Source organism: Monodon monoceros, unplaced genomic scaffold (genome assembly GCF_005190385.1).
Source record: "Monodon monoceros isolate NGI ecotype Baffin Bay Population unplaced genomic scaffold, NGI_Narwhal_1 Super_Scaffold_2, whole genome shotgun sequence".
NCBI classification, from domain to species: Eukaryota; Metazoa; Chordata; class Mammalia; order Artiodactyla; family Monodontidae; genus Monodon; species Monodon monoceros.
In genome coordinates, this window is record NW_021703776.1 from 52,836,888 (window position 1) to 52,862,285 (window position 25,398).

The following is a 25,398-nucleotide window of genomic DNA, read 5'->3' on the forward strand; positions in this document are numbered from 1 at the left end:
GGAACAATTCATCTTCTCCTTACCCTCAGTAGACAGAGTAGGGAGTTTGTTGAGAGCATTTTTGAATTGTGTGCAAGGTACCTATGTACCCCAATAACTTTAGTTTCCTCTATTATAAATTGTTGGCAAATTTTCTATCTACCTTATAGGCTTGTAGTAAAGATTAACAAGTGTAAAAACATCTAGTAGAAAATGTATGGTAAATAATCAATTAATGGTATTTAATCTTTTTAATCTGTTCCTTCTGCCTTACAAAGACAAAAGGACACTGGGAGATTGTTTTTTCAGAAACATTTGGCTCCAGATAATAAAGCCAGAGTGTAAAGTATATAGCGAATATTAAGGTGCACTGCTTGAACTGAAATACAAATATATGTTGTGTGTTTATGTGAGATAAGTTGGATAACAACGATGGATAGATAGAATAATTGGAAGAGGACTCCTCAGTATCATAAATGTTAGTTCAGGTTCTGCCACTTGTTAGTTGTTTGAACTTGGGTATCTACTCTAAACAGATCTCTCTGGGAGGAGAAACACTGAAGTCTTTTCATCTCATTGGATAGATAGAAGAGTTCTTCCGCTTGAGTCACCACATGACGGCAAATAGCTGACCCTTAATAGATGAAACACAAGGACTGTGGCATCTGGAAACTCAAATGCTAAGTGTCCATTAAAAGGAGAGTCTACGATTATAATTACATATACCAATCAATCAAAAACAGACCAGACTGTGTTTTTTCTATTCCTATCTCCTCAAAACTTTTCTCTTGACACTTAAAAATACGACTGATGAAAGGCAAGGAAACAAGGTTAGTTGCCTTTAAATGTTTCAGATCGCCATGTGACAGTGAAACTAAAATTTGGAAGAAGCCCCCCAGTAATTAAAAATGCATCAAGAAATGGAAAAATACACTGGGAAAATGTAGACCAAACTATTATCTATGGTGGTAAAATTCGTTGTTTCTAAATGTTTTAGGTCGAACCATACAAAATTGTCAACATCAGTTTCTTATATGTTTTAAGCCAACACCAAAAAAGAGATTATCACTCTATTGAAGAAGGGATGGTTTAGTGATATTTAATGTGGTTTACATGGGAAATTATAATGATGAAAGATTATCATTTTTCTATCAGGTTTATATTGGAAGAACCAAGATATATGAAAGAAAAGGAAAACACAAAGCACACATGGGGAGAAAAATCACAACTGAGCTCCTTTTCATAGGGGCAAAAAAAGTAGAACAGTTGTGCTTTAGTTAAGAATGGTGTCATGAAGAGGAAGAATCTTAACTATGTATAAAAGGTTAATTTAAGTTTGTGTGTTCTAAAGGAGCTTCTGGGTAGCATTGCCCTATAAATTCTCCCACTGACATTGATCAATGCCAGTGTTAAGTAATAAACCCTGCAGTTGCATGTCCCCATCTTCTCTGTTATAATCCATAATTGTGGATTGGCAGTAAGTGCCAGAAATCACTCTGGACCTGGTAAAGGCAGAAGCTCCCTCTCCCAGAATTCTATGGAAGGGAAATAAACAAGAAAGACTTCGTAAAATCAGTATCTTCTGAAGTTTATGAAGCAGACGTATCATAAGGTCTTACAGTTTCATACTCTTGGCTGAATAGGTGAGATGGAAAAGACTAGAAAACATTGAGGGTAGAAGACTCCTACTATAATCTAAATAAAGAGCTAGGATTATGAAGGAGGCAGTGGTAATCAAGATACATTTCAAAGTGAGTAAAAGGACTTAGCAACAGAATAAAGTTGGGAGGTAACTTTTAGGAAACATGAAAAGACAAGACCCAGGATGTTGGCCTAGGAGATGAGAGAAAAATGTGAAGTGAGTCACAAATTGGGATATTTGTAAAGAAAAATATAAAGAAAACAACAGTTACAATGTTGGCATTTTTTAATTTGAAAGGGTAGAGGTACATCCAAGGAGAAGAGCTGTAAATAAGATTACAAGTTGGGAGTCTTCTGTACAGAAAAAAAATACTGGAATGGGAACTCAGTTTGTTTTCTTTTTTGTCAACCCCAGCAAATCAGTTGTATCTGTCTTGAGCCTTAGATTGAGAAGAAGCTGAAGTCTACAGCTGGACTCAGCAGGAAAGACTCCATGGTCAATCAGCAATGTCAATCATTCTATCTGTAGAGAAGCATGGTATCAAGGACCACCCACCTGACCTCACAAAACAGAAACACAGATGGTGCTAAGCAAATTGGTCAAGGAGATAAAGTGACTCAGAGGAGCTGTGTGATGATTACAGAGCCTCAGCGTTGCCCAGAGTTGGGTGTGAGAAGGAACTGGACTTGACCACAAATCAAGATTTGGGGAGAAATTCAGAAAAGTACAGACTCATAGAAACCAAGGGAGTGGAGATGGCTATAAAGGAGGCTGTCAACATAATTACATTCTGCAAAGCAGTAGGAATGAGGGTGAGAACGATCTCTACCCTGGGCAATGATAAGTTTCTGTGCACCCTGGGAAAGACTGTATTGTTTCAGGGGGTGACGAAGTGAACCACAGTGAGGAATTATAGCCAATTTTTATGTACCACACAATTAAGGAATATCAAATCACCTCTTAACCTCCACTTTCTGGGACAATTTATCCCTGCATATTATTAAAACCAGATCATTAGTTTGGATAACACAAACCTTTGGGGGAAGGAGGAAACATACTCTAAGGTTTAATTTTTTTAATTGAATAAGGGTGTTTTCTAACCTTGTTTTAAAATTGTGGTTTAGAGCTCATGTGAATGCAATTTTAAGATATATTGTTAATTTTTATTCTAAAAAGTAACTTAAGGGACTTCCCTGGTGGTCCAGTGGTTAATACTTAGCGCTTCCAACGAAAGGGGTGCAGGTTCATCCTGGTCAGGGAACTATGATCCCACATTCCGTGCGGTGCGGCCAAAAAGAAAAATTAATTTAAAAGTAAAAAATAAAATAAAAAGTAACTTAAATTTACATTAAATTAAGAAAACCAAACCCTAGAGAAGAACGTTCTTATAACAGTCACCATTACACAGAATCTGGTATGTGTTCTTACAGTCTTTAATTAGTGCATAAATACCTCTTTACCCTCAGTAGACAGTTAGGGAGGTTGTTGAGAGCACATGTGAATTGTGTGCAAGGTACATAACTAATCCATGCTTTGGTTTCCTCTTCTATAAATTGTGGACGAAAAGAAAAAAGAAAAGAATATGTCTAGGAAGATATCCAGGTCCACCATTTATCAGAGTTGCCAGTGCGCTCTGGCCCTTTAACGGCACCAACATTCTGATAAGCCCGGGCACTATGGAAACCAGAATAGAATACGGGACAGCTGAGAGCACCCAAGACACTGGCAGTTGGAAGAGTGATGATGGAGGACAAGCAGGACCTCGAGGACAGGTAAAAGGAAGAAGCACTTGAAGAAAGAAAGAAATGTTAAGTTGACCTGCAACTTAACATGTGGGAAGATCCCACATGCCGTGGAGCGGCTAGGCCCGTGAGCCATGGACGCTGAGCCTGTGCGTCCGGAGCCTGTTGCTCCGCAACGGGAGAGACCACAACAGTGAGAGGCCCGCGTACCGGAAAAAAAAAGTAACAGAATTTTTCATCTGACCCCTACAGCAACAACCGAAAAAAAAAAAAAAAAGGAAAGAAAGAAAAAAGAGCCATTTCTGAGGTTTACTGTTAGGAGTTAAAAAAGAACCAAAACTAGTTACTTCAAAAGTTTACTGTAATTATCCAAGCAATACTATTAACTTTTAGAGTACTGAGTAAAGGTAAAATAAGTCAATTAGTAGTTAAGAGATCCCCAGATTTTTAAAAAATTTATTGACCAGTTAAATTCATAAAAGAAATTGGGGAATTATCATAAAAATACCTTTTTAAGAAAAATTTGACCAAATAAGGACAATCTGCATTCATCATTACATAAATGAAAAGACATTTTAATGTAATATCAATGCTACTGTCAGTGAGTATCAGCAGATACATTCCTCTTTGTGTGTGTGTTGGTGTATGATTCAAGGATGGGCACTGAGAAAAAAATATCCTATCAATCAAAAAAGAAAATAATAATGTAAACAACAACATAACGAACTTATTCTAGAGTAAGTTCTATCTTCTCCCTACCCCCAGTTTACTGAAGAGTTTTTTTCCCTAGGATGTGAGTGTTAGTTATTTCATTGTAAACTTTAAAACAAAACTCTATAATTTGATTCTTGTTTCAACATTGTCTTTAATTTCAAAGACATTGTTTATTGATAACACTGGAAAGCATTTGATCAACTGAGTAAACTTTTTTTTTTTTCCTGAAGAAACAGAGTTCATCACTGAAGAGGTAGCCTAATAATGTAAATACTGTAATAAGCTAAAAACTGGAATCATCTAGAAGAATAAATAGGACTCATCATGTCCTTCTCAGCCCATACCCGAAAGACCAACAAAAAGAATTTTCCACTGGAATGTCTTCTAATGCCACAAGTTCCACGTAGTAATTACTTGCATTTTCAGCAAGAAAAGCAAAAACTACAACTAAAGAAACTCCTTCTTCATAGGATGTTCCTAGTGGCCAGGGTAACAGCAAACAAAGAAAAAAAAGATATTGCTGAATACTATGAACAATTGTTTCAGTCAATTTTGAAACATCACCCAGGAGAAGCAGTGACAGGATTATTGCTCATATATCCTAATTCCATTGTGCATATCCTGGAGTCCTCCAATGGTACTCTTTACCAAATTCTTTTCGATTATCTTAGCCATGAAAAGGATGAAACAGAATTTTTTATCCAAGGAATGAAAATTATAGTCACATCACACAATATACCAACAAGGCTCTTTATGCAATGGCATGTTTCAGTAATAAAAGCGCCAGTTATGTATCTTGATGATGTGACACAGTCACTGTCCCTACAAGAGGTCATGACAGAATTTCTCATCCAAACCCATAAACTAGCACTCCATCTTTTTAAGACTGTGAAAGTGGGCACTAAAGGACCAGGCGATAATTTGCACCAAGTTGCACCTGAATTACTCCTTTCAGAACAAATAATAAAGTACATATGCAATTCTGCAGAATTAATGGACCCAGAAACTTTCATAAACATGTATAATAAACCCATACATGTCACCTTGGATTCTGAGGTGGTATGGCCCACTCCTTCCAGCTTCTAGGGTGAAGAGAGATGATGTGGTCAGTATAGTCAAATCTCTTAAGGAATGTATGCTACTTAAATAAAAGGAAAATATTTCTAAAGTTACTTTTCTCTTTAAAAAAGGAAAGAAACAACACAGCAATCTACACAAAGGTAACAGACTAATCTTTACAGAGTATGTTGAGTTAAACTTGAAAATTTATCTGGTCTAATATTAAGATCAACACATTATTCTCAATAATGAAGGAGTTTAATAAGGTCATAATAAGTTCTCAAGGTTAACATCATTTTGATGAAATGACTTTTTAATGAAAAGTAGAGATGAAAAAGGATAAACACGATTCAGATTCTCATTCATTCTTTCAACCATCAATGAGCAGCTGTCACCATGCAGTATTATGTTCTGAGAGTACAAAATTTTGGGGAAATATACAATGCTTGAGTTGCTTGCAGCCTAAGCTTGGAGGCAAATATGTGTAAAAGTAAATATGATGCATGATATGATGTATGATATGATCATTATTATAGTCGCAATATGCAGGAAAGACTGTAAGAACAAACTAAGGGAGTAATCTCGCTATGTATGGTCGCTGAAATCAGAAAACAAAACCTAAAATTTGAAAGTAGTACCAAGGCTCACATATTCTGGATGATATAACCAAGAATACTGAGGACATTAGAAAGCTAAAGAACACAACAGCTTTTTGAAATGACTAGAAAATACACTGTCAGAAAGCATTGTAATTGTATTATTTCATGCAAAGTCATTTATTGAGCACCCTTCACAGGACAGACACTTGCCAAATGACAGGGATATGTCAGGGTTCAGAGAAGACATGATCCCTCCTCACTTGGGAAACATACTTCTAAATGAGTCTATGTAAGATAAACAAATTGGTTATTTCTTCAATTTAATTCCTAGAAAGCAATTAATTATATGCAATTTCTATATGACCTATTTCAAGTTGGTCTCTCCCTTCCTTTACCCAAGATTAATGCTTTTTTCACACTATTTAAATTTTTCTAGTTTGTTCAAGCAATTAAGCAACATTAATGTTTTACTACTTCAATGATATTTATCCAAAATTGCTTCAATATCCTATGAAATCAACTTTGGAATGAATAGAAGAAATACTGTTATATCATTTTAACTTCATTTCTCATTGCTTATTTGATTTTCAGTCTCTTTGATGGAGGGGGGGGAAACCATCTCAGTATGTATCTCAAATTTGTCATATGTAGATAATATCATAATTTGTTCCATATCAGAATCAAATTTCAGGAAAGACCATTCCTATTTTTTAATTTAGTAATATAGTTTTAGAAAAAGAATGACATTTTTCACTTTAAGCTGACTTGAAGTTCCATTCATTTAAATTTAGTAACATAAAGGATATTTTAGAGAAAATTAAAATTCTTCCAATTAAGAAAGAGTATATAATTTACAAACATTTTATCAGTTTGATAAATATCAAATGCCTAATATTCAGCAATGTGCTCTTTACTCTTTGAACTGTGAAAACACACCCATTGATAGTAAATGTTTAGTGACAAAGTGAGTGGGGTCGAGTTAATGCTTTCCAGGCCACCAAAAAAAAAAAAAGAAGACGAGGAGGAAATAGAAAGAAAGGAAGGAAGGAAGGAAGGAAAAAAGAAAGAGAAAGAGAGTAAGCCTCAGTCAGTCTTTGAATGTATGTAAGGAAGAGGTTTGGGAGGGCAGATGAGCATATTTAAGGGAATAGAGACGAGCAAAAGCAGGAAGGAGAAAATGAACCAAAAATGTTTATTGGACCAGATGGAATCCATTTAACGGGGTAAATTTTGTTTAGGAACAATATTTTCTAAAGTTAAAATGAACAGAAGTAGTTTACAAGTAAAACTACATATTTGAGTACATAAAAGTACGGCACATTATATTCTCCAAAACTGGCCACTGCAATGTATCCCATCCCACACGCTCTTCTTACAACGTGACCTCAACACACCTCCCATCGCATGGTGGGTTCTAAATACCCTCCCCTTGAAATCAGGCAGACTTTCCTTTGTGACTGCCTAGATGAATACTACAACAGAAGTGATCCAATGTGACCTCCAAGGTCATAAAAATGCCTTGCACTTTGCCTTGATCACTTGAATGGAACCTAGACAATATGCTATGAGCAATCCAAGCAGGTTTCCAGATGACACCCCCAGCCGAACTCCCAGGCAACAGCCAGCATAACCACTGGACATGTGACTGAGTGAACCTTCAGGTGACTCCAGGCTCTAGCCTCCCAGCCAACCCTCGATTTCAAGCCAGACCAGCTGACACCATGTGGAGGAGTAGAGTACAGATGAGCTGTTCCCACTGAGCCCTGCCTAAATTGCAGATCTGTGAACAGCAAAAATTATTGTTGTTGATTCAAGCTACTAAGTTTTGGGTGAATGTTCATGCAGCAGTCTGGAACACTAATATATAACAAGAATAATTTTGTATGTACATTTTAATGATATATGTACATATCATTTATTTATTCATTCATCTATGCAACTAATATTTTCTAAATATCTACCAGTAAATATTTACCAGGGCACCAAGCACTGTGGTAGTCACTGGATATACAAGCAGAAGTAAGACGTGTGTCCTCCACACTGCCTAGCATAGAACTTCTACTGGTCTATAATACTTTCTGGTGTGAGAAATACTGATAGAAAATTAATTCATTGGCCAAAAAAAAAAAAAAAAAAAACATAAAAAAACCTCAGTCATTTTTGGAAGAAGTTATAGAAAATATCTAAATGAAAACACTGATTTACCTAGTAGACTGTTACTTTACATTTAAAGGATTCCTGAAGCATGAATTGTGCAAATAATTGGAAAATAAGCACAAAGTAAGCATAAATAAACTACTTATTTATTTATTTATTTAAATGACACTCTAGAATGAGTTTATTCAAATGCAAGTAGTCACCTTAGGAGAGTTTATATTTATTTCAGTGACAGCATCATTGCTAAAAACATTTTGTGACTCATTAATGGCAGATAAATTAGGAGGTTTACAAATCAAAGGGAGTTAAAATATTTAAGTTACATCTAGTTTTCTGAACCCCAAATAATATATATTGCAATTTGATTGGTGACCTTAATATTCAAACTTCATTCATAGAAAGGTTTATTTTTAAATATTGTACCCACTCTCAAAGGAAGATCTGCTGTCACTGAACATATTAAAAGAGTGTGACACTGCCTCTAAGGAGAAATGCAGATACGTTTCCAGTAACAGTTGCGTTATTAAGAGTCCTACAGAGCTCACCAATATCACATCTTTAAAGGGGACAACACTCATTTAGCTGTGTCTGTTTTGGTATATAGATAAAATGCAGAAATACTATATTCATACCTGACAAATGTAATTTAATTTGATGAAGTCCAAAAATGTGACTCAAATGTTAGAAGTCTCAAAAGGTAATTCTCACCCCAATGAGGGTTATAGTTTTCTTACAATGAAACTTTACATAAAACCAGAGCACAGAAGTTAAACCAAATAGAAAATGAGCATTTAAACACTGAACATACAACATTCACTGTTCATATAACAATGACCATATAACATATACTCATATATATTTGAGGAACATACGACATTTAAGTGGCATGGCCAGCACCATTCCCATCCTTTTGCTTTGTACTGATATCTTCTACAATAGACTGACATGCTGACAATCTTGTTCTTGTTTCAATGTAACCAAGGACTTCCAGGAAGGTTACAGTTTTCTTGAAGGACAACTGAAATAATGTTATTTGGAGGGAAAAACCCTCCTGGGGTGAATTTTAAAATTTGTACTGTCTTCATTCTTTTTTTTTTTTTTTTTTTTTTGCGTCACGCGGGACTCTCACTGCTGTGGCCTCTCCCGTTGCGGAGCACAGGCTCCGGACGCGTAGGCTCAGCGTCCATGGCTCACAGGCCCAGCCGCTCCACGGCATGTGGGATCTTCCCGGACCGGGGCACGAACCCGTGTCCCCTGCATCGGCAGGTGGACTCTCAAGCCACCAGGGAAGCCCTACTGGCTTCATTTTATTTAAAGAAGCATCTGAATTCCTTCCTGGAGAATCATTGCTTAGTACAAACAGATTCTTACATTTAGTGACTTTATCATAACTTTAGCACGACAAAACAGCATTTCAATTCAGTGAAACCTATCTCTAGCACAGAATTCCCCCAGCTTCCATGAGGAACTGGAAATGGGACAGCTTAACAACAACGGAATATAGCAAGTACTTTTAGAATATTTCATGTTGTTAGTAAGTGACTTAATGTAGAATTAGAGTTCTCCCCCTTGTGGTCAATTATGTAAATTTCCAGATTACCTGCTGATACGATTTACACAATAAATACAGAGCATAGTTTTTAAGAAAATATAAAGAGAAGCCCCAAAGGTACCTGTCAAACGTCTGTTCTACCTGCCTGCCCCCTCAGCCGCACTGTTGTGCAGAAAAAGACATTAAGTGCTTTGCCAACAGTAAAAGCAAGAGTTGGTAATACTACTCCCCTATTTCCACTTCATCACTTTAAATAGTTAACTGTAGTCATGGTTAGGGGTCTGGATTTAACACTAAGTGCTCTCTTCACTACTACGCCAAACACCTTCTGTGCTCCAGTCCTCACATAATGCCTTTTCAAGACACCCGACTGGATTTCCACAGGCACCTCCATCTGCAAGAGTCCTGGATAGAACGAATCATTCCTTGCCTCTACTATCCCTTTAATCTGCTCCCCCACCTGCACTCCCCATTGCTGTAAAATGGACCACTCTCCACACAGTTGCCAAGTCGTAACTTGAACATTGTCCTAATTTCCTCCCTTCCTTTTTATTTCACTGACAGCCAATCAAGCCAGGCCCCACTCATTGTCCACAGTAAGTGTTTCTAGTGTCTGGCCTTGTTTTTGTGCCATTCTTAGGGATCTCCCTCACTCTAATCTTCTCTTCCGCCTCTCTGTCTTTCTAGTCTATGTAATATTTCTATCAAAGTTAAAGGCAGTATAGCAAAAGATGTAAGAGAGCCACCTATGGTATCAAATTGCTGTACTGAAACCTGGTTCTGAAAGTTTGTAGAGATGCAATCTGTTTCTTTACCCTTCTGCACCTCAGTTTCCTCATCTACAAAACGAGTGTGATTAACAGTATCTATAAGACTGGTTATGGACACTGCATGAAATAATGGTGGCAAGATCCTAGCACACAGTAAACACTAATAAATGTTATTCCTCTGATCAAAATTCTTCAGTGGCTTTCACTTCATCTTCCATATAAAAAGCAAAGTTCTATCATGATCTGCAAAGCCTTGATTCTCTGATTCTTGCTCACTAAGCTACCCACCCTCATCTGTACTCATCATTCCCTTTCTCACACTTTGTTCTCTAATGGTTTCCCAATATTTTCATGCTTTATGCCTTTATGACTTTAACTTCCTTCCTCATTTCTCTTAGCAAGATTCTCCTTATGGAGGGCCCTGAACCAAGATGACAGAGTAGAAGGACGTGCTCTCACTCTCTTTCATGAGAACACCAGAATCACAAGTAGCTGCTGGACAGTCATCGACAGGAAGACACTGGAACTCACCAAAAAAGACACCCCGCATCCAAAGACAAAGGAGAAGCCACAATGAGACGGTAGGAGGGGCACAATCACAATAAAATCAAATCCCATAACAGCTGGGTGGGTGACTCACAGACTGGAGAACACTTATACCACAGAAATCCACCCACTGGAGTAAAGGTTCTGACCCCCATGTCAGGCTTCCCAGCCTGGGGGTCCAGCAACAGGAGGAGGAATTCCGAGAGAAACAGACTTTGAAGGCTGCTGGAATTTGATTGCAGGACTTCGATAGGACTGGGGGAAACAGAGACTCCACTCTTGGAGAGCACACACAAAGTAGTGTGCGCATCGGGACCCAGGGGAAGGAGCAGTGACCCCAGGGGAGACTGAACCAGACCTACGTGCTAGTGTTGGAGGGTCTCCTGCAGAGGCAGGGTGTGGCTGTGGCTCACCGGGGGAACAAGGACACTGGCAGCAGAAGTTCTGGGAAGCACTCCTTGGTGTGAGCCCTCCCAGAGACTGCCATTAGCCCCACCAAAGAGCCCAGGTAGTCTCCAGTGTTGGGTTGCCTCAGGCCAAACAACCAACAGGGAGAGAACACAGCCCCACCCATCAGCAGTCAAGTGGATTAAAGTTTTACTAAGCTCTGCCCACCAGAGCAACAGTCAGCTCTACCCAACACCAGTCCCTCTCCATCAGGAAAGTTGCACAAGCCTCTTAGATAGCCTCATCCACCAGAGGGCAGAGAGCAGAAGCAAGAAGAACTACAATCCTGCAGCCTGTGGAACAAAAACCACATTCACAGAAAGATAGACAAGATGAAAAGGCAGACAGCTATGTACCACATGAAGGAACAAGATAAAACCCCAGAAAAACAACTAAATGAAGTGGAGATAGGCAACCTTCCAGTAAAAGAATTCAGAATAATGATAGTGAAGATGATCCAGAACCTCAGAAAAAGAATGGAGATCGAGAAAAAAGATCGAGAAGATGCAAGAAATGTTTAACGAACACCTAGAAGAATTAAAGAATAAACAAACAGAGATGAACAATACAATAACTGAAATGAAAACTACACTACAAGGAATCAATAGCAGAAAAACAGAGGCAGAAGGACAGATAAGAGACCTGGAAGACAGAATGGTGGAATTCACTGCTGTGGAACAGAATAAAGAAAAAAGAATGAAAAGACAGCTGTGGAACAGAATAAAGAAAAAAGAATGAAATGAAGACAGCCTAAGAGACCTCTGGGACAACATTAAACGCAACAACATTCGCATTATAGGGGTCCCAGAAGAAGAGAGAGAGAAAGGACCAGAGAAAATATTTGAAGAGATTATAGTCGAAAACTTCCCTAACATGGGAAAGGAAATAGCCACCCAAGTCCAGGAAGCACAGAGAGTCCCATACAGGATAAACCCAAGGAGAAACACACCAAGACACATAGTAATCAAAATGGCAAAAATTAAAGACAAAGAAAAATTATTGAAAGCAGCAAGGGAAAAACGACAAATAACATACAAGGGAACTCCCATAAGGTTAACAGCTGATTTCTCAGCAGAAACTCTACAAGCCAGAAGGGAGTGGCATGACATATTTAAAGTGATGAAAGGGAAAACCTACAACTAAGATTACTCTAACCAGCAAGGATCTCATTTAGATTCGATGGAGAAATCAAAAGCTTTACAGACAAGCAAAAGCTAAGAGAATTCGGCACCGCCAAAACAGCTCTACAACAAATGCTAAAGGAACTTCTCTAACTGTGAAACACATGAGAAGAAAAGGACCTACAAAAACAAACCCAAAACAATTAAGAAAATGGTCATAGGAACATACATATCGATAATTACCTTAAACGTGAATGGATTAAATGCTCCAACCAAAAGACACAGGCTTGCTGAATGGATACAAAAACAAGACCCATATATATGCTGTCTACATGAGACCCACTTCAGACCTAGGGACACATACAGACTAAAAGTGAGGGGATGGAAAAAGATATTCCATGCAAAAGGAAATCAAAAGAAAGCTGGAGCAGCAATACGCATATCAGATAAAATAGACTTTAAAATAAAGAATGTTACAAGAGACAAGGAAGGCTACTACATAATGATCAAGGGATCAAGCCAAGAAGATGATATAACATTATAAATATATATGCACCCAACATAGGAGCACCTCAATACATAAAGCAACAGCTAACAGCTATAAAAGAGGAAATTGACAGTAACACAATAATAGTGGAGGACTTTAACACCTCACTTACACCAATGGACAGATCATCCAGACAGAAAATTAATAAGGAAACACGAGCTTTAAATGACACAATAAACCAGATAGATTTAATTGACATTTATAGGACATTCCATCCAAAAACAGCAGATTACACTCCTCAAGTGCGCACGGAACATTCTCCAGGATAGATCACATCTTCAGTCACAAATCAAGCCTCAGTAAATTTAAGAAAATTAAAATCATATCAAGCATCTTTTCTGACAACAACTCTATGAGATTAGAAATGAATTACAGGGAAAAAAACGTAAAAACTCAAACACATGGAGGCTAAACAATACATTATTAAATAACCAAGAGATCACTGAAGAAATCAAAGAGGAAATAAAAAAATACCTAGAGACAAATGACAACGAAAACACGACGATCCAAAACCTATGGGATGCAGCAAAAGCAGTTCTAAGAGGGAAGTTTATAGCTATACAAGCCTACCTCAAGAAACAAGAAAAATCTCAAATAAACAATCAAACTTTACACCTAAAGGAACTAGAGAAAGAAGAACAAACAAAACAAAAAGTTAGCAGAAGGAAAGATATCATAAAGATCAGAGTAGAAATAAATGAAGTAGAAACAAAGAAAACAATAGCAAAGATCAATAAAACTAAAGGCTGGTTCTTTGAGAAGATAAACAAAATTGATAAACCATTACCCAGACTCATCAAGAAAAAGAGGGAGAGGACTCAAAGCAGTAAAATTAGAAATGAAAAAGGAGCAGTTACAACAGACCCCGCAGAAATACAAAGCATCCTAAGAGACTACTACAAGCAACTGCATGTCAATACAATGGACAAACTGGAAGAAATGGACAATTTTATAGAAAGGTATAACCTTCCATGACTAAACCAGGAAGAAATAGAAAATATGAACAGACCAATCACAAGTAGTGAAATTGAAACTGGATTAAAAATCTTCCAAGAAACAAAAGTCCAGGACCACATGGCTTCACAGGTGAATTCTATCAAACATTTAGAGAAGAGCTAACACCCATCCTTCTCAAACTCTTCCAAAAAACTGAAGAGGAAGGAACACTCCCAAACTCATTCTATGAGGCCGCCATCACCCTGATACCAAAACCAGACAAAGATGTCACAAAAAAAGAAAACTACAGACCAATATCACTGATGAACATAGATGCAAAAATCCTCAACAAAATACTAGCCAACAGGGGCTTCCCTGGTGGCGCAATGGTTGAGAGTCCGCCTGCCGATGCAGGGGACGTGGGTTTGTGCCCCGGTCCAGGAGGATCCCATAAGCCACGGAGCAGCTAGGCCCGTGAGCCACGGCCGCTGAGCCTGCGCGTCTGGAGCCTGTGCTCCACAACGGGAGAGGCCACAGCAGTGAGAGGCCTGCATACCTCAAAAAAAAAAAAAAATACTAGCCAAAAAAATCCAACAACACATTAAAAGGATCATACACCATGATCAAGTGGGATTTATCCCAGGGATGCAAGGATTCTTCAATATATGCAGATCAATCAGTGGGATACACCATATTAACAAATTGAAGAAGAAAAAACATATGATCATATCAATAGATGCAGGAAAAGCTTTTGACAAAATTCAATACCCATTTATGATAAAAACTCTTCAGAAATTGGGCATAGAGGCAACCTACCTCAACATAATAAAGGCCATATATGACAAACCTAGAGCAAACATCATTCTCAATGGTGAAAAACAGAAAGCATTCACTCTAAGATCAGGAGCAAGACAAGGATGTCCACTCTCACCACTATTTTTCAACATAGTTTTGGAAGTCCTAGCCATGGCAATCAGAGAAGAAAAAGAAATAAAAATAATACAAATTGGAAAAGAAGAAGCAAAACTGTCACTGTTTGCAGATGACATGATACTATACATAGAGAATCCTAAAGATGCCACCAGAAAGCTACTAGAGCTAATCAATGAATTTGGTAAAGTTTCAGGATACAAAACTAATGCACAGAAATCTCTTGCATTCCTATACACTAATGATGAAAAATCCAAAACAGAAATTAAGGAAACACTCCCATTTACCATTGCAACAAAAGAATAAAATACCTGGGAATAAACTTACCTAGGGAGACAAAAGACATGTATGCAGAAAACTATAAGACACTGATGAAAGAATTTAAAGATGATACCAGCAGATGACTACACTACCCAAAGCAATCTACAGATTCAATGCAATCCCTATCAAATTACCAGTGGCACTTTTTACGGAAGTAGAACAAAAAATCTAAAAATTTGTATGGAGACACAAAAGACCCCGAATAGCCAAAGCAGTCTTGAGGGAAAGAAACGGAGCTGGAGGAATCAAAAGAAACGGAGCTGGAGGAATCAGACTTCGTGACTTCAGACTATACTACAAAGCTATAGTAATCAAGACAATATGGTACTGGCACAAAAAGAGAAACACAGATCAATGGAACAAGATAGAAAGTCCAGAGATAAACCCACACACCTATGGTCAACTAATCTATAACAAAGGAGGCAAGGATATACAATGGAGAAAAGACAGTCTCTTCAGTAAGTGGTGCTGGGAAAACTGGAGAGCTACATGTAAAAGAATGAAATTAGAACACTGCCTAACACCATATACAAAAAAAACCTCAAAATGGATTAAAGACCTGAATGTAAGACCGGACACTATAAAACTCTTAGAGGAAAACATAGGAAGAACACTGTTTGACATAAATCACAGCAAGATCTGTTTTGATCCACCTCCTAGAGTAATGGAAATAAAAACAAAAATAAACAAATGGGACCTAATGAAACTTCAAAGTTTTTGAACAGCAAAGGAAACCATAAACAAGACGAAAAGACAACCCTCAGAATGGAAGAAAATATTTGCAAAAGAATCAACGGACAAAGGATTAATCTCCAAAATATATAAACAGCTCATGCAGCTCAATATTAAAAAAACAAACAACCCAATCCAAAAGTGGGCAGAAGACCTAAATAGACATTTCTCCAAAGAAGACATACAGATGGTCAAGAAGCACATGAAAAGTTGCTCAACATCGCTAATTACTAGAGAAATGCAAATCAAAACTACAATGAGGTATCTCCTCACACCAGTTAGAATGGGCATCATCAGAAAATCTACAAACAACAAATGCTGGAGAGGGTGTGGAGAAAAGGGAACCCTCTTGCACTGTTCATGGGAATGTAAATTGATACAGCCACTATGGAGAACAGTATGGAGGTTCCTTAAAACTACAAATAGAACTACCATATGATCCAACAATCCCACTACTGGGCATATACCCAGAGAAAATGACAATTCAAAAAGACACATGCACCCCAATGTTCATTGCAGCACTATTTATAATAGCCAGGTCATGGAAGCAACCTAAATGCCCATTGACAGACGAATGGGTAAAGAAGATGTGGTACATACGTGGGTGGATCTAGAGACTGTCATACAGAGTGAAGTAAGTTAGAAAGAGAAAAACATATCGTATATTAACGCATATATATGGAACCTAGAAAAATGGTACAGATGAACCGGTTTGCAGGGCAGAAACTGAGACACAGACACAGACGTAGAGAACAAGCGTATGGACACCAAGCAGGAAAGCAGCGGGGGAGTGGTGGTGGTGGTGTGATGAATTGGGTGATTGGGATTGACATGTATACACTGATGTGTATAAAATTCATGACTAATAAGAATGTGCTGTATAAAAAAATAAATAAAATTTAAAAATTAAATTAAAAAAAGAGAGAAGAGCATTGGCACAAGAAGAGAAAATAAAAGAATATTCTTCTTCAAAAGTTAAAAAAAAAGAAAAAGTAGGAAGTCCCCAATTTCTCCTAATATTATCATTTTTTTTTAATTTGCCAAAAATGTTGGATAGATGTATATCTATAACTGATTCACTTTGCTGTACACCTGAAACTAACACAACATTGTAAATCAACTATACTCCAATAAATTTAAAAATAAATAAATAAATAAATAAAATAGCTAGCTAGTTCAAAGCAGCCAGAAAGCACAGGTAGATCAGCTCGGTGCTTTGTGACCACCTAGAGGGGTGGGATAGGGAGGGTGGGAGGGAGACGCAAGAGGGAGGAGATATGGGGACATATGTATATGTATAGCTGATTCACTTTGTTATAAAGCAGAAACTAACACACCATTGTGTAAAACAGTTATACTCCAATAAAGATGTTTAAATAAATAAATAAATAAAGCTACCGTGATAGGAAAAAAAAAAAAAGATTCTCCTTATCGATCAAATCTTATTTCCTCCGTGAAGCCTGGCAAACTCAAGATACCCTTTTCTGTCCTCATCGTACATGGTCCTCAACCACAATCTAGCAAGTCTTCTGTCTTATTGCTGCTGTTTATTTTTATACTCATTTCCCAGCAACTTGTAAGCAATTACCATGGGAATTTTTTGGTATTTGTAGCTTTAGTGCCTCATTTTTAAAACGAGTCATTTAAAATAGCTGCAAGAATTTCTCCATAAGGTTAATTTTACCTTTTCAAAATGGTTATGAAATTTCAATGCATTAAAATATTCATATCTGACTGATCAGGGTTTGGCCATTGTCTCTGAAGCTCTCTAAAATAGCAAGTCAAAATATAATGGTTGCACCTTCTCTGAAATCTTCAGTTCTACCCACGTAATAATTTCTTCCACCCGAATTTGGAAGGATACCAGGAATATATTCTGGGAGTGATTCAGTCAAACTTTTGCATTTATATAATACTACTCACTGAACCAAGTACAGGAGCTCATTCCCAATTCACTGGATTAAAAATACTCTTTCTGAATAAGCTACTTATAAGGTATACAACCTTTATTCCATACTTAAAGGTGCTTTCTTTTTATGTTCTTTAAGTCCTTGTTTCACTAGCCATAGTTATCTGTTCTTTGAGATATATGCTTGATAAGACTACAATTTTATTTTCTATACTTGCTTAGGTTATAAAAGTGTAAATGTGGTTCCATTTTAATTATGTAGTTCACATTTCTGATCTGTTTTTAAAATACTAAGCCATTTTTAAGGACACTATTTTTAAAACAATGCATTAAATATAAAGCCTTGATTTATGAAGGAAGAAACAAATGTCTGAGTATTGAACATATTTACATTTTACCAAAATGCACAATAATGTAATCATCTCCTCCTCTCAGGGATCTCTCTGATTCAAGTCTCACCTTTCTCCTCCCTCTCTTCCCAGTTTATAGGCTACTTTGCCTTTGGAAAGCAAAAATATTAGAGTACTCGACAAGAAGGTGTATTTTACCACAGATAAAAACTTCACACCTTGTAGCATTTTAATTCTTTGATTCTTCACTTTCTATACTACACAGTGACAATTCTTGAACACATACCCTATTCCAGCCAAAATCTAAATGAAAAAAGTGAAAAGAACATTGATGCGAGATGACTGACCTTTGTTACGTACTCTCATTATGTGCCCTTGAACAAATGATTTATTCCTTTGGGGGTCTCTGCTCATCTACATCGTAGAATCTACAAGCATCATAAAAGAAGCCCATGAGCCCTTGAACTTACCAAAAACGTGGCCAAAAGGAAAGACTATGTTAACTCATAGGCAGTCAGAGGGTAGGATTAGGTATTTTTTATTAAAATTGTGAAGCCTAATGTCTGAATGGATGACTAATCTACCCTATTGGAGAGTATTTGTAAGGAAATACCAACATTTTCCTTTAAAAAAAACTATCTTGGTTGCATCCATTTCAGTGAAAAGCTGGATGGGAAACTGAAAAGCCAGGAATTGATATACGAGATCATGACATCTAAATATCAAGTTTGGTAGCACTGTGTCAGAAGAAACAGTGAAGAGGGGGGCACTTTTCTGTAAGGCTGATGAGAAGCCACTGAAGATTTTAAGCACAGCATAATCAGATTGGTTTGGCTGCCGAGTTGAGAATGGGCTGGCAGGGGACACGCTGGTGCAGACAGGTTCCTTAGTAAGTTGTCACAAGTCTTCTGGCAGGAGATGATAAGAGCTTGAACTAGATTAACGACGGCAGAAATAGATCTAGGGGACTAATTTGAGACATAATCAGGAGGTAAAGGAACCTGGGTTATGAGAGAGAGAAAAGTGTCAAATATATTAGTTTTCTAGCTTTTTCAACAAGATGGTATCATTCCTGAGGTAGAAAATATACAAGGAGTATGGGGTTTGTAGGAAAATATTGTCCTTTTAATTACTGACATATTATAGCTACATCAGATTGGAACAATCTTTGTTTGATATTTCGATGATCAATATCTTTGGATGAGCTTTAGAGCATATGCATTATATTAAATCCCATACTTTGTTGAAATGGCTAAGTACTAATATATATTTTCCCATATAAGTAAGTAACTTCTAGGAAAGAAAAGTGAAAGAAAGCAGTTTGATAAATTTAAAAAAATAAGCTGAAAGAGAAATTATCCCAAACATTACCCTGAGTCTAATATTCACCACCACAGCTCCCCTGAATCTTATATCTGTATTCAGTGGAGTCAAAAATAAAATCAACAGCACTTATTAAGCTTAATTCCTTCCCTTAGTCAAATAAAAGTCATTCAAAACATTTAATTCAATAATTATTGATTGAGTTCTATAGGTACAGTCATGTGTTAGGAGCCAGGTAAGCCATAAACATATAAACGGTTCCATAGGGCCCCCTTCCAAATCCACTGGTACATCATTTATTCCATTTGCAATAAAAATTTAGGTGAAAAGCTGTCCTTTGGCATTATACTGAAATGACTTGCCTCTTCCTTTTCTCATACATCGAATTTTATTCTCTCTCTCTGCATTTTGTCATTCAGCAAGTATGAACTGAAAAACTGTGTCAGGCACTTTGTCAGGCATGGGGGCTCAGGGGTGCAAATAAACATCATTTCTACCTTGGAGAGTATGCAGTCTCTGTCTCCCTCTACCCCAGACACATAAAACAAAATGAAACAATTATGATAATTGTTATCATTGTGGATGTACTAATTGCAATGGTTTCCTAACTTTACCTAGTTTAGAGGATTAGGGGAAGCCTCTGAGGGGAGAAAGACACAAGGATTTCTGAAAGTTAAATAGAGGTGAGCCAAATAAAAGGCAAGGAATAGGAGGGGAGTGTTCCTGGCAGAGAAGACATATATATATATACATATATAATAAATATACATATATGTATATATATGTGTGTATATATATATGTGTGTATGTATATATATATATATATATATATATATATATATATACACACCCTAGCAGAGGGGTGTTCTAAAACCTAAAGGCAAGAAGAGCCATACTGTGCTAGAAGAACAGAAAGAATTTCAGTAAGGCAGGACCTGAAATACAAAGGGAAGTCATAAGAGATGAGACTGGATAGTAGTTAGGCATGGGACCAGATTATGCAGACACTTAAAGTTACATAAGTACCATGACTTCTCAAGTGAAACAGGACACAGACGTGTTTTAATCAGAGAAGGACCCTGACTAGACATGCATCATAGAAGGACCATTTTGAACTGAGAGAAGAGATTGAAAGAGAACTAGGTAACTAGACAGGATAGGTATGCTATTTCGGAGGCTATTACAGTAATCAGGGAAAGAGATGATAGGAAGTCTGTGCAAAAATCATGGCAACAAGAATACAAGAGATGGCAAAAATCAAGAGATAGTTCAGATATCTTCGTGTCTGAAAGCAGAAAGTGTGAAGAAGAGAAAAGGGTCAAGGACAGAACAATTGGCAGGCAGTGGTGTTGTGCCCTGAGACAACAATACTGGAAGAGCAGCAGGCTGGAGTTACACAGGGAGTGAGATGAAATTTTCCATTTTGAACATGCGGAATTTGAGGTTTATGAGAAACATCAATGTTAAACTCTCAATAAGAGAAGTAGATATATTGCCCTGAAGCTCAGAAGATGGGTCTGGCATAGAGATGGTGACTTGAAAATCACCCTAGACAATGACAGCATTCAAGAGTAATGCTATCACCTGGCACAAGTATATGGAGTGGAAGGGAAGAGAGCCTACTTTAAAACCCTGGGGAATGCAAAGGGCAGAACATGGACCCACAAAGAATTCTAAGATGTCCTTAGTTAAATTGTCCAGAAGCAGACCAAAGAAGAGGGTAGTGTCATGGAAAAGAGCATTTGCTAAAGAAGAAAGTACTCATCAGCATCAACTGCTGTCTCAAAGTCAAGTCAGAAAAGGACTAAAAAGTGTATTTTATGACAAGGAGGTCTTTGGTGACTTGGAGCGACTTACATAGAGTAGTGGAGGCAAAAGCAGGATGCAGCAGGCTGAGCAGTGAGTGTTGGGTGAGAAAATAGACCAAGTACACACAACATTTCTAAAAGCTTGGGTGCTGAGTTGTTAGTGAATTTGCAGGGTCGAGTAAAATTCCCTTTTAAAACTCTAAAATTTTTATTAAAAGGAAGACCACTGGTTTATTCTGGTTTCAAGGAAGGAATCTGTCCTCTTATGTGAGATTAAATATCCAATCATGGCCCAAGAGGAAAAGAGCTCTACCCAGTTTCAAATGGCAAAGATATGGTCTTATACCGTAAAGGTCCTCAAGTGACTATTTGTAAAGTTCTGGAAAAGAAAGTTTGCTCAATAAACATCTAGGTTACATAAATAATTGCATTAATCTCTAGAAGAAACCTAGCTGCACAGAAAGTGACTATTTTTTTTTAAACTACTGCTAAAGTAATTTTTTAAATATTTTTTTTTTGCTAAAGTACTTTTTTATTTACTTGTTTATTTTTATTTATTTTTGGCTGCTTTGGGTCTTCATTATTGCATGCGGGCTTTCTCTAGATGTGGCGAGCAGGGGCTACTCTTCATTTGTGGTGTGTGGGCTTCTCGTTGCAGTGGCGTCTCTTGCTGTGCAGCACGGGCTCTAGAGCGCAGCCTCAGTAGTTTTGGCGCACGGGCTTAGTTGCTCTGCGGCATGTGGTATCTTCCCGGACCAGGGCTCAAACTCGTATCCCCTGCGTTGGCAGGCAGATTCTTAACCACTGCACCACCAGGGAAGCCCAGAAAGTGACTTTAGAATATGTGTGTGCTCTAATGTTACAGCTCAAACTTTGGGTTATTCTATCGTATTTCTGAAACTGAGTTGCCCCCTAAAATTGAATTCCCCTGCCGAGTTTATGATTAACCCCTATTCCCTTTCTTGTCCCACACCTGCTCCCCTCAAAATTGATAAGTATCAAAGAAAAGGGGGGATTGAAACCGAGCAGGACCCTAAGAGACACTCCCAGATACATATGCCTTTCTGTTTATAGAAAAAGGCTTTAGTCTCATAGACCTTCCCTGAGTTCCAAAGATCGGATTCAAACAGTTAAGTGAGGGAATGCAGAAACAAAAGAAAAGCAAGCCCCACATAATCTTTTCCATGATGTTAGCTTAAGCCAATACCTTGATTTATGACCCAAACTGTTAAGGTAACGCCCTGTGGCTTCAACCAACTGGCCCCAAGCAGACTTAAAAAAATTGATAACACAGGAAGGGTCAACTGAGAACTGAAACTCCTGAACCATTACACAGGCCCTAAACTAATAATAAAATGCCTCATCTACTGTTTCTGCTCTCTCCTAGAGGAAAGTTAAAGAATCACCAGACCAGACTAGGAACATATAGAATAATCATGACCCCTGGGGCCAAAGGAAGTCATAAGGTTGCACCAAAAAGTCTGCAGCTGAGATCTTATCTGAAATCTGGGATCACAGAGACCACTCTTCCCCTTTTTCCTTTAAAAATCTTACACCCTGGCCAGCCAGCAAGATGGATTTGAGATGAGTCTAGGTCTCCCATCTTCCAGATTGGCACCTCCTTGACTAATAAACTTTGCTCCAAACTCAGACATTTCAGCTTGTTTGGCCTCACTGTGCGTCAGGCACATGAACTTGGGTTCAACAACAATTTCCATTGTCAAACTTTACAGTTGATTGCAGATTATGTGTTTTATCTACTTTATGGATCAAGCACTTTGCATCTGTAAATTTTGCTCTGAAATCTGGCCCTTTTCCAAATTGCTTCCTTTTTTGTCCAGTCAGGGCATGCTAGGAAATTGCAAATTACAATCAAATCTCAATTTTCCAAACTAATGATTTTAAAGAGGAATAATGCATAATCCAAAATGATGGTGAATTCATGAACCATTTATCTCTGTAATGTATATTCATTAAACTTGACTCTAAGTACACCTCATATGGCATTCACAACAAAATGATAAAGCATTTCAACGGAAATGACTCAAGGGGACTTGCAAGGTTTTCCAATTTCTCTATTTCTGCTTCCAACTACATCCTATTACTTCTATCACATTTCATGTTCAGGTGACTCATGAAAATAAACTAACATACCATGATTTTTAGGATGCAGATGTTTCATCTACTCCTTGCAGCACTTCCTCATTATTGCTACCAATTTCTACAGCTATGGTCCTCTTTCTCTGTCTCTCTAAAAAGTTTCCTTCACAAAAGTAAAGAGAATAGTAAAACAAACCCATATACCCATCACCTACCTTCAACAATGATCAGCACCTCTTAAAAATTTACTGTGTTGAGAGTTCCCTGGTGGCCTAGTGGTTAGGATTCTGGGCTTTCACTGCTGTGGCCTGGGTTCAATCCCTGGTCTGGGAGCTGAGATCACACAAGCCACACGACGTTACCCGCCCCGCCAAAAAAATTTACTGTTTATTAAGAAGCATGACTATTATCTCTTTAATATATTATAGGTTAAGAAAGCACATGACTACTATATATAAAATAGATAACCAACAAGGACCTACTGTATAGCACAGGGAACTATACTCAGTAATTTGTAATAACCTATAAGGAAAAAGAATATGAATAAATACATATGTGTGTATAACTGAATTACTTTGATGTACATCTGAAACTAACATAACATTGTAAATCAGCTATACTTCAATTTAAAAAAAATCAGAGAAAACCCCAAAATTTTTTTTTAATTAAAAAAAAAAGAAAGCACATGAATACTAGAACTAGAAGGAGCTTTAGATATTGTCTGTTCCAGCCTAGTCCCTCAGTAAGGAAAATGAGCAAGTAGGGACTTAACAAAGCACAGTACTGATAGATAATAAAGTAAGAACTAGACATTGTCCACACCTATCTTATTCCTTCTGGTGAAATCAAGACTACAGCTCTACTGCCTTATTCTTGGTACAGAATATGTCCCCAAATCCACAAAGTATTACTTTCTACGGTCTTAAAAAGCACAAACAACATGAAGTTTTTTAAAGTTTGACATATTAGCCACATGATTATTGAGTTGAATTTTGAAGAGTGAACAGCTCAGTGATGATCTGTAAGAAACAAAGAAAGTTCTTACCTTGGATGTTTAAAAAACATCCAACGTCCTGGTTAAAAACCAAGACGTCATCCAAGAATGTACTCAATATTTACTTTTCTTAGAAAGATAATTTTTATAAAGGGATAATTTCAGCAGTTCCTGTATTCCTTTCACCACATACAGAGGAAGGTAATTATAGGTTTCACGTTTTCACTTTTGACCTTCTTGTATAAGTAGCAGAAGATTTTAGAAAGTGAGTTTAGGGCTTTCATATAATATTAAGTTAAAAAGAGTGTGATGTTTTCCTCAAGAGTTCTCTTGTCCATAAAAACTGCTTTGGAGGATAATTCTTAGGAGGACCACTCACCCATGTCTGTTGCTAAAGATGTTTACTCAGAGTATTTTATTACGTCAGAGGAGCTGGAAACCCACAGCTTAAGGTCGGCGTGTTCTACTAACAGAAGTGCCATTTCTTATCTCTGGCACTACCTGGTTCTTCTTGCTAATATTAACCAAATGACAGTTGTATAAGCACAAGTAATTAGTTTATGAATGACAATAAGACAATGTTTTCCCTTTTGTATTTTTAAGAGACACCAAAATATCTCTTTAATGAAGCTCTCAGTTGATTAATAGGAATAAAATGCTTGCATAAATAGAATTATGTGCATTTTTGGAATATAATTAAAGACATGGGTAGATAGATAGATAGGTAGATAGATGACAAGAGAGATCAGTGTATATATATATATATATATAAACCCAAACTAGAGAAACCAATTAAGATTCATAAATCTGCTCCCAATCAAGTGCGAGAACCAGGGACTTAACTATCAAAGTTTAACAGTGTAGTACAAGAAAGGCTTCGTATAAATAATGCAGATCATTTCTCTACCAATTATGTCCTCCCTCACCCCTTACTCTGACTCCTACCTGAGAAGCTCTGCATGTGGGTCACAACTGTGTGACCCTGTCACCCTCCCTTCCTCCTAATCTCTCTCCTTCTGCTCTATTACGTGCACACACACAGCATACAGCCTGGATTAGTACTATCTACTGGGAGCAGAGAAAGCCCATATATAAGGCAGCAAATGATGAAGCTGAAGTG

At 37.4% G+C, this 25,398-nt stretch overlaps 2 protein-coding genes across 2 annotated transcripts in view; one reads left to right on the plus strand and one right to left on the minus strand.

Moving 5' to 3' along the window:
• Positions 1–25,398, minus strand: part of ZNF804B (zinc finger protein 804B) — a 513,593-nt gene that overhangs the window by 467,413 nt on the left and 20,782 nt on the right. The gene's annotated exons all lie outside the window — the stretch shown is intronic.
• Positions 3,379–5,163, plus strand: TEX47 (testis expressed 47). Its single transcript, XM_029233929.1, has 2 exons — positions 3,379–3,393; positions 4,308–5,163. Exon 2 carries the CDS (start codon positions 4,402–4,404, stop codon positions 5,161–5,163), a length of 762 nt encoding a protein of 253 aa, XP_029089762.1. The 5' UTR covers positions 3,379–3,393; positions 4,308–4,401.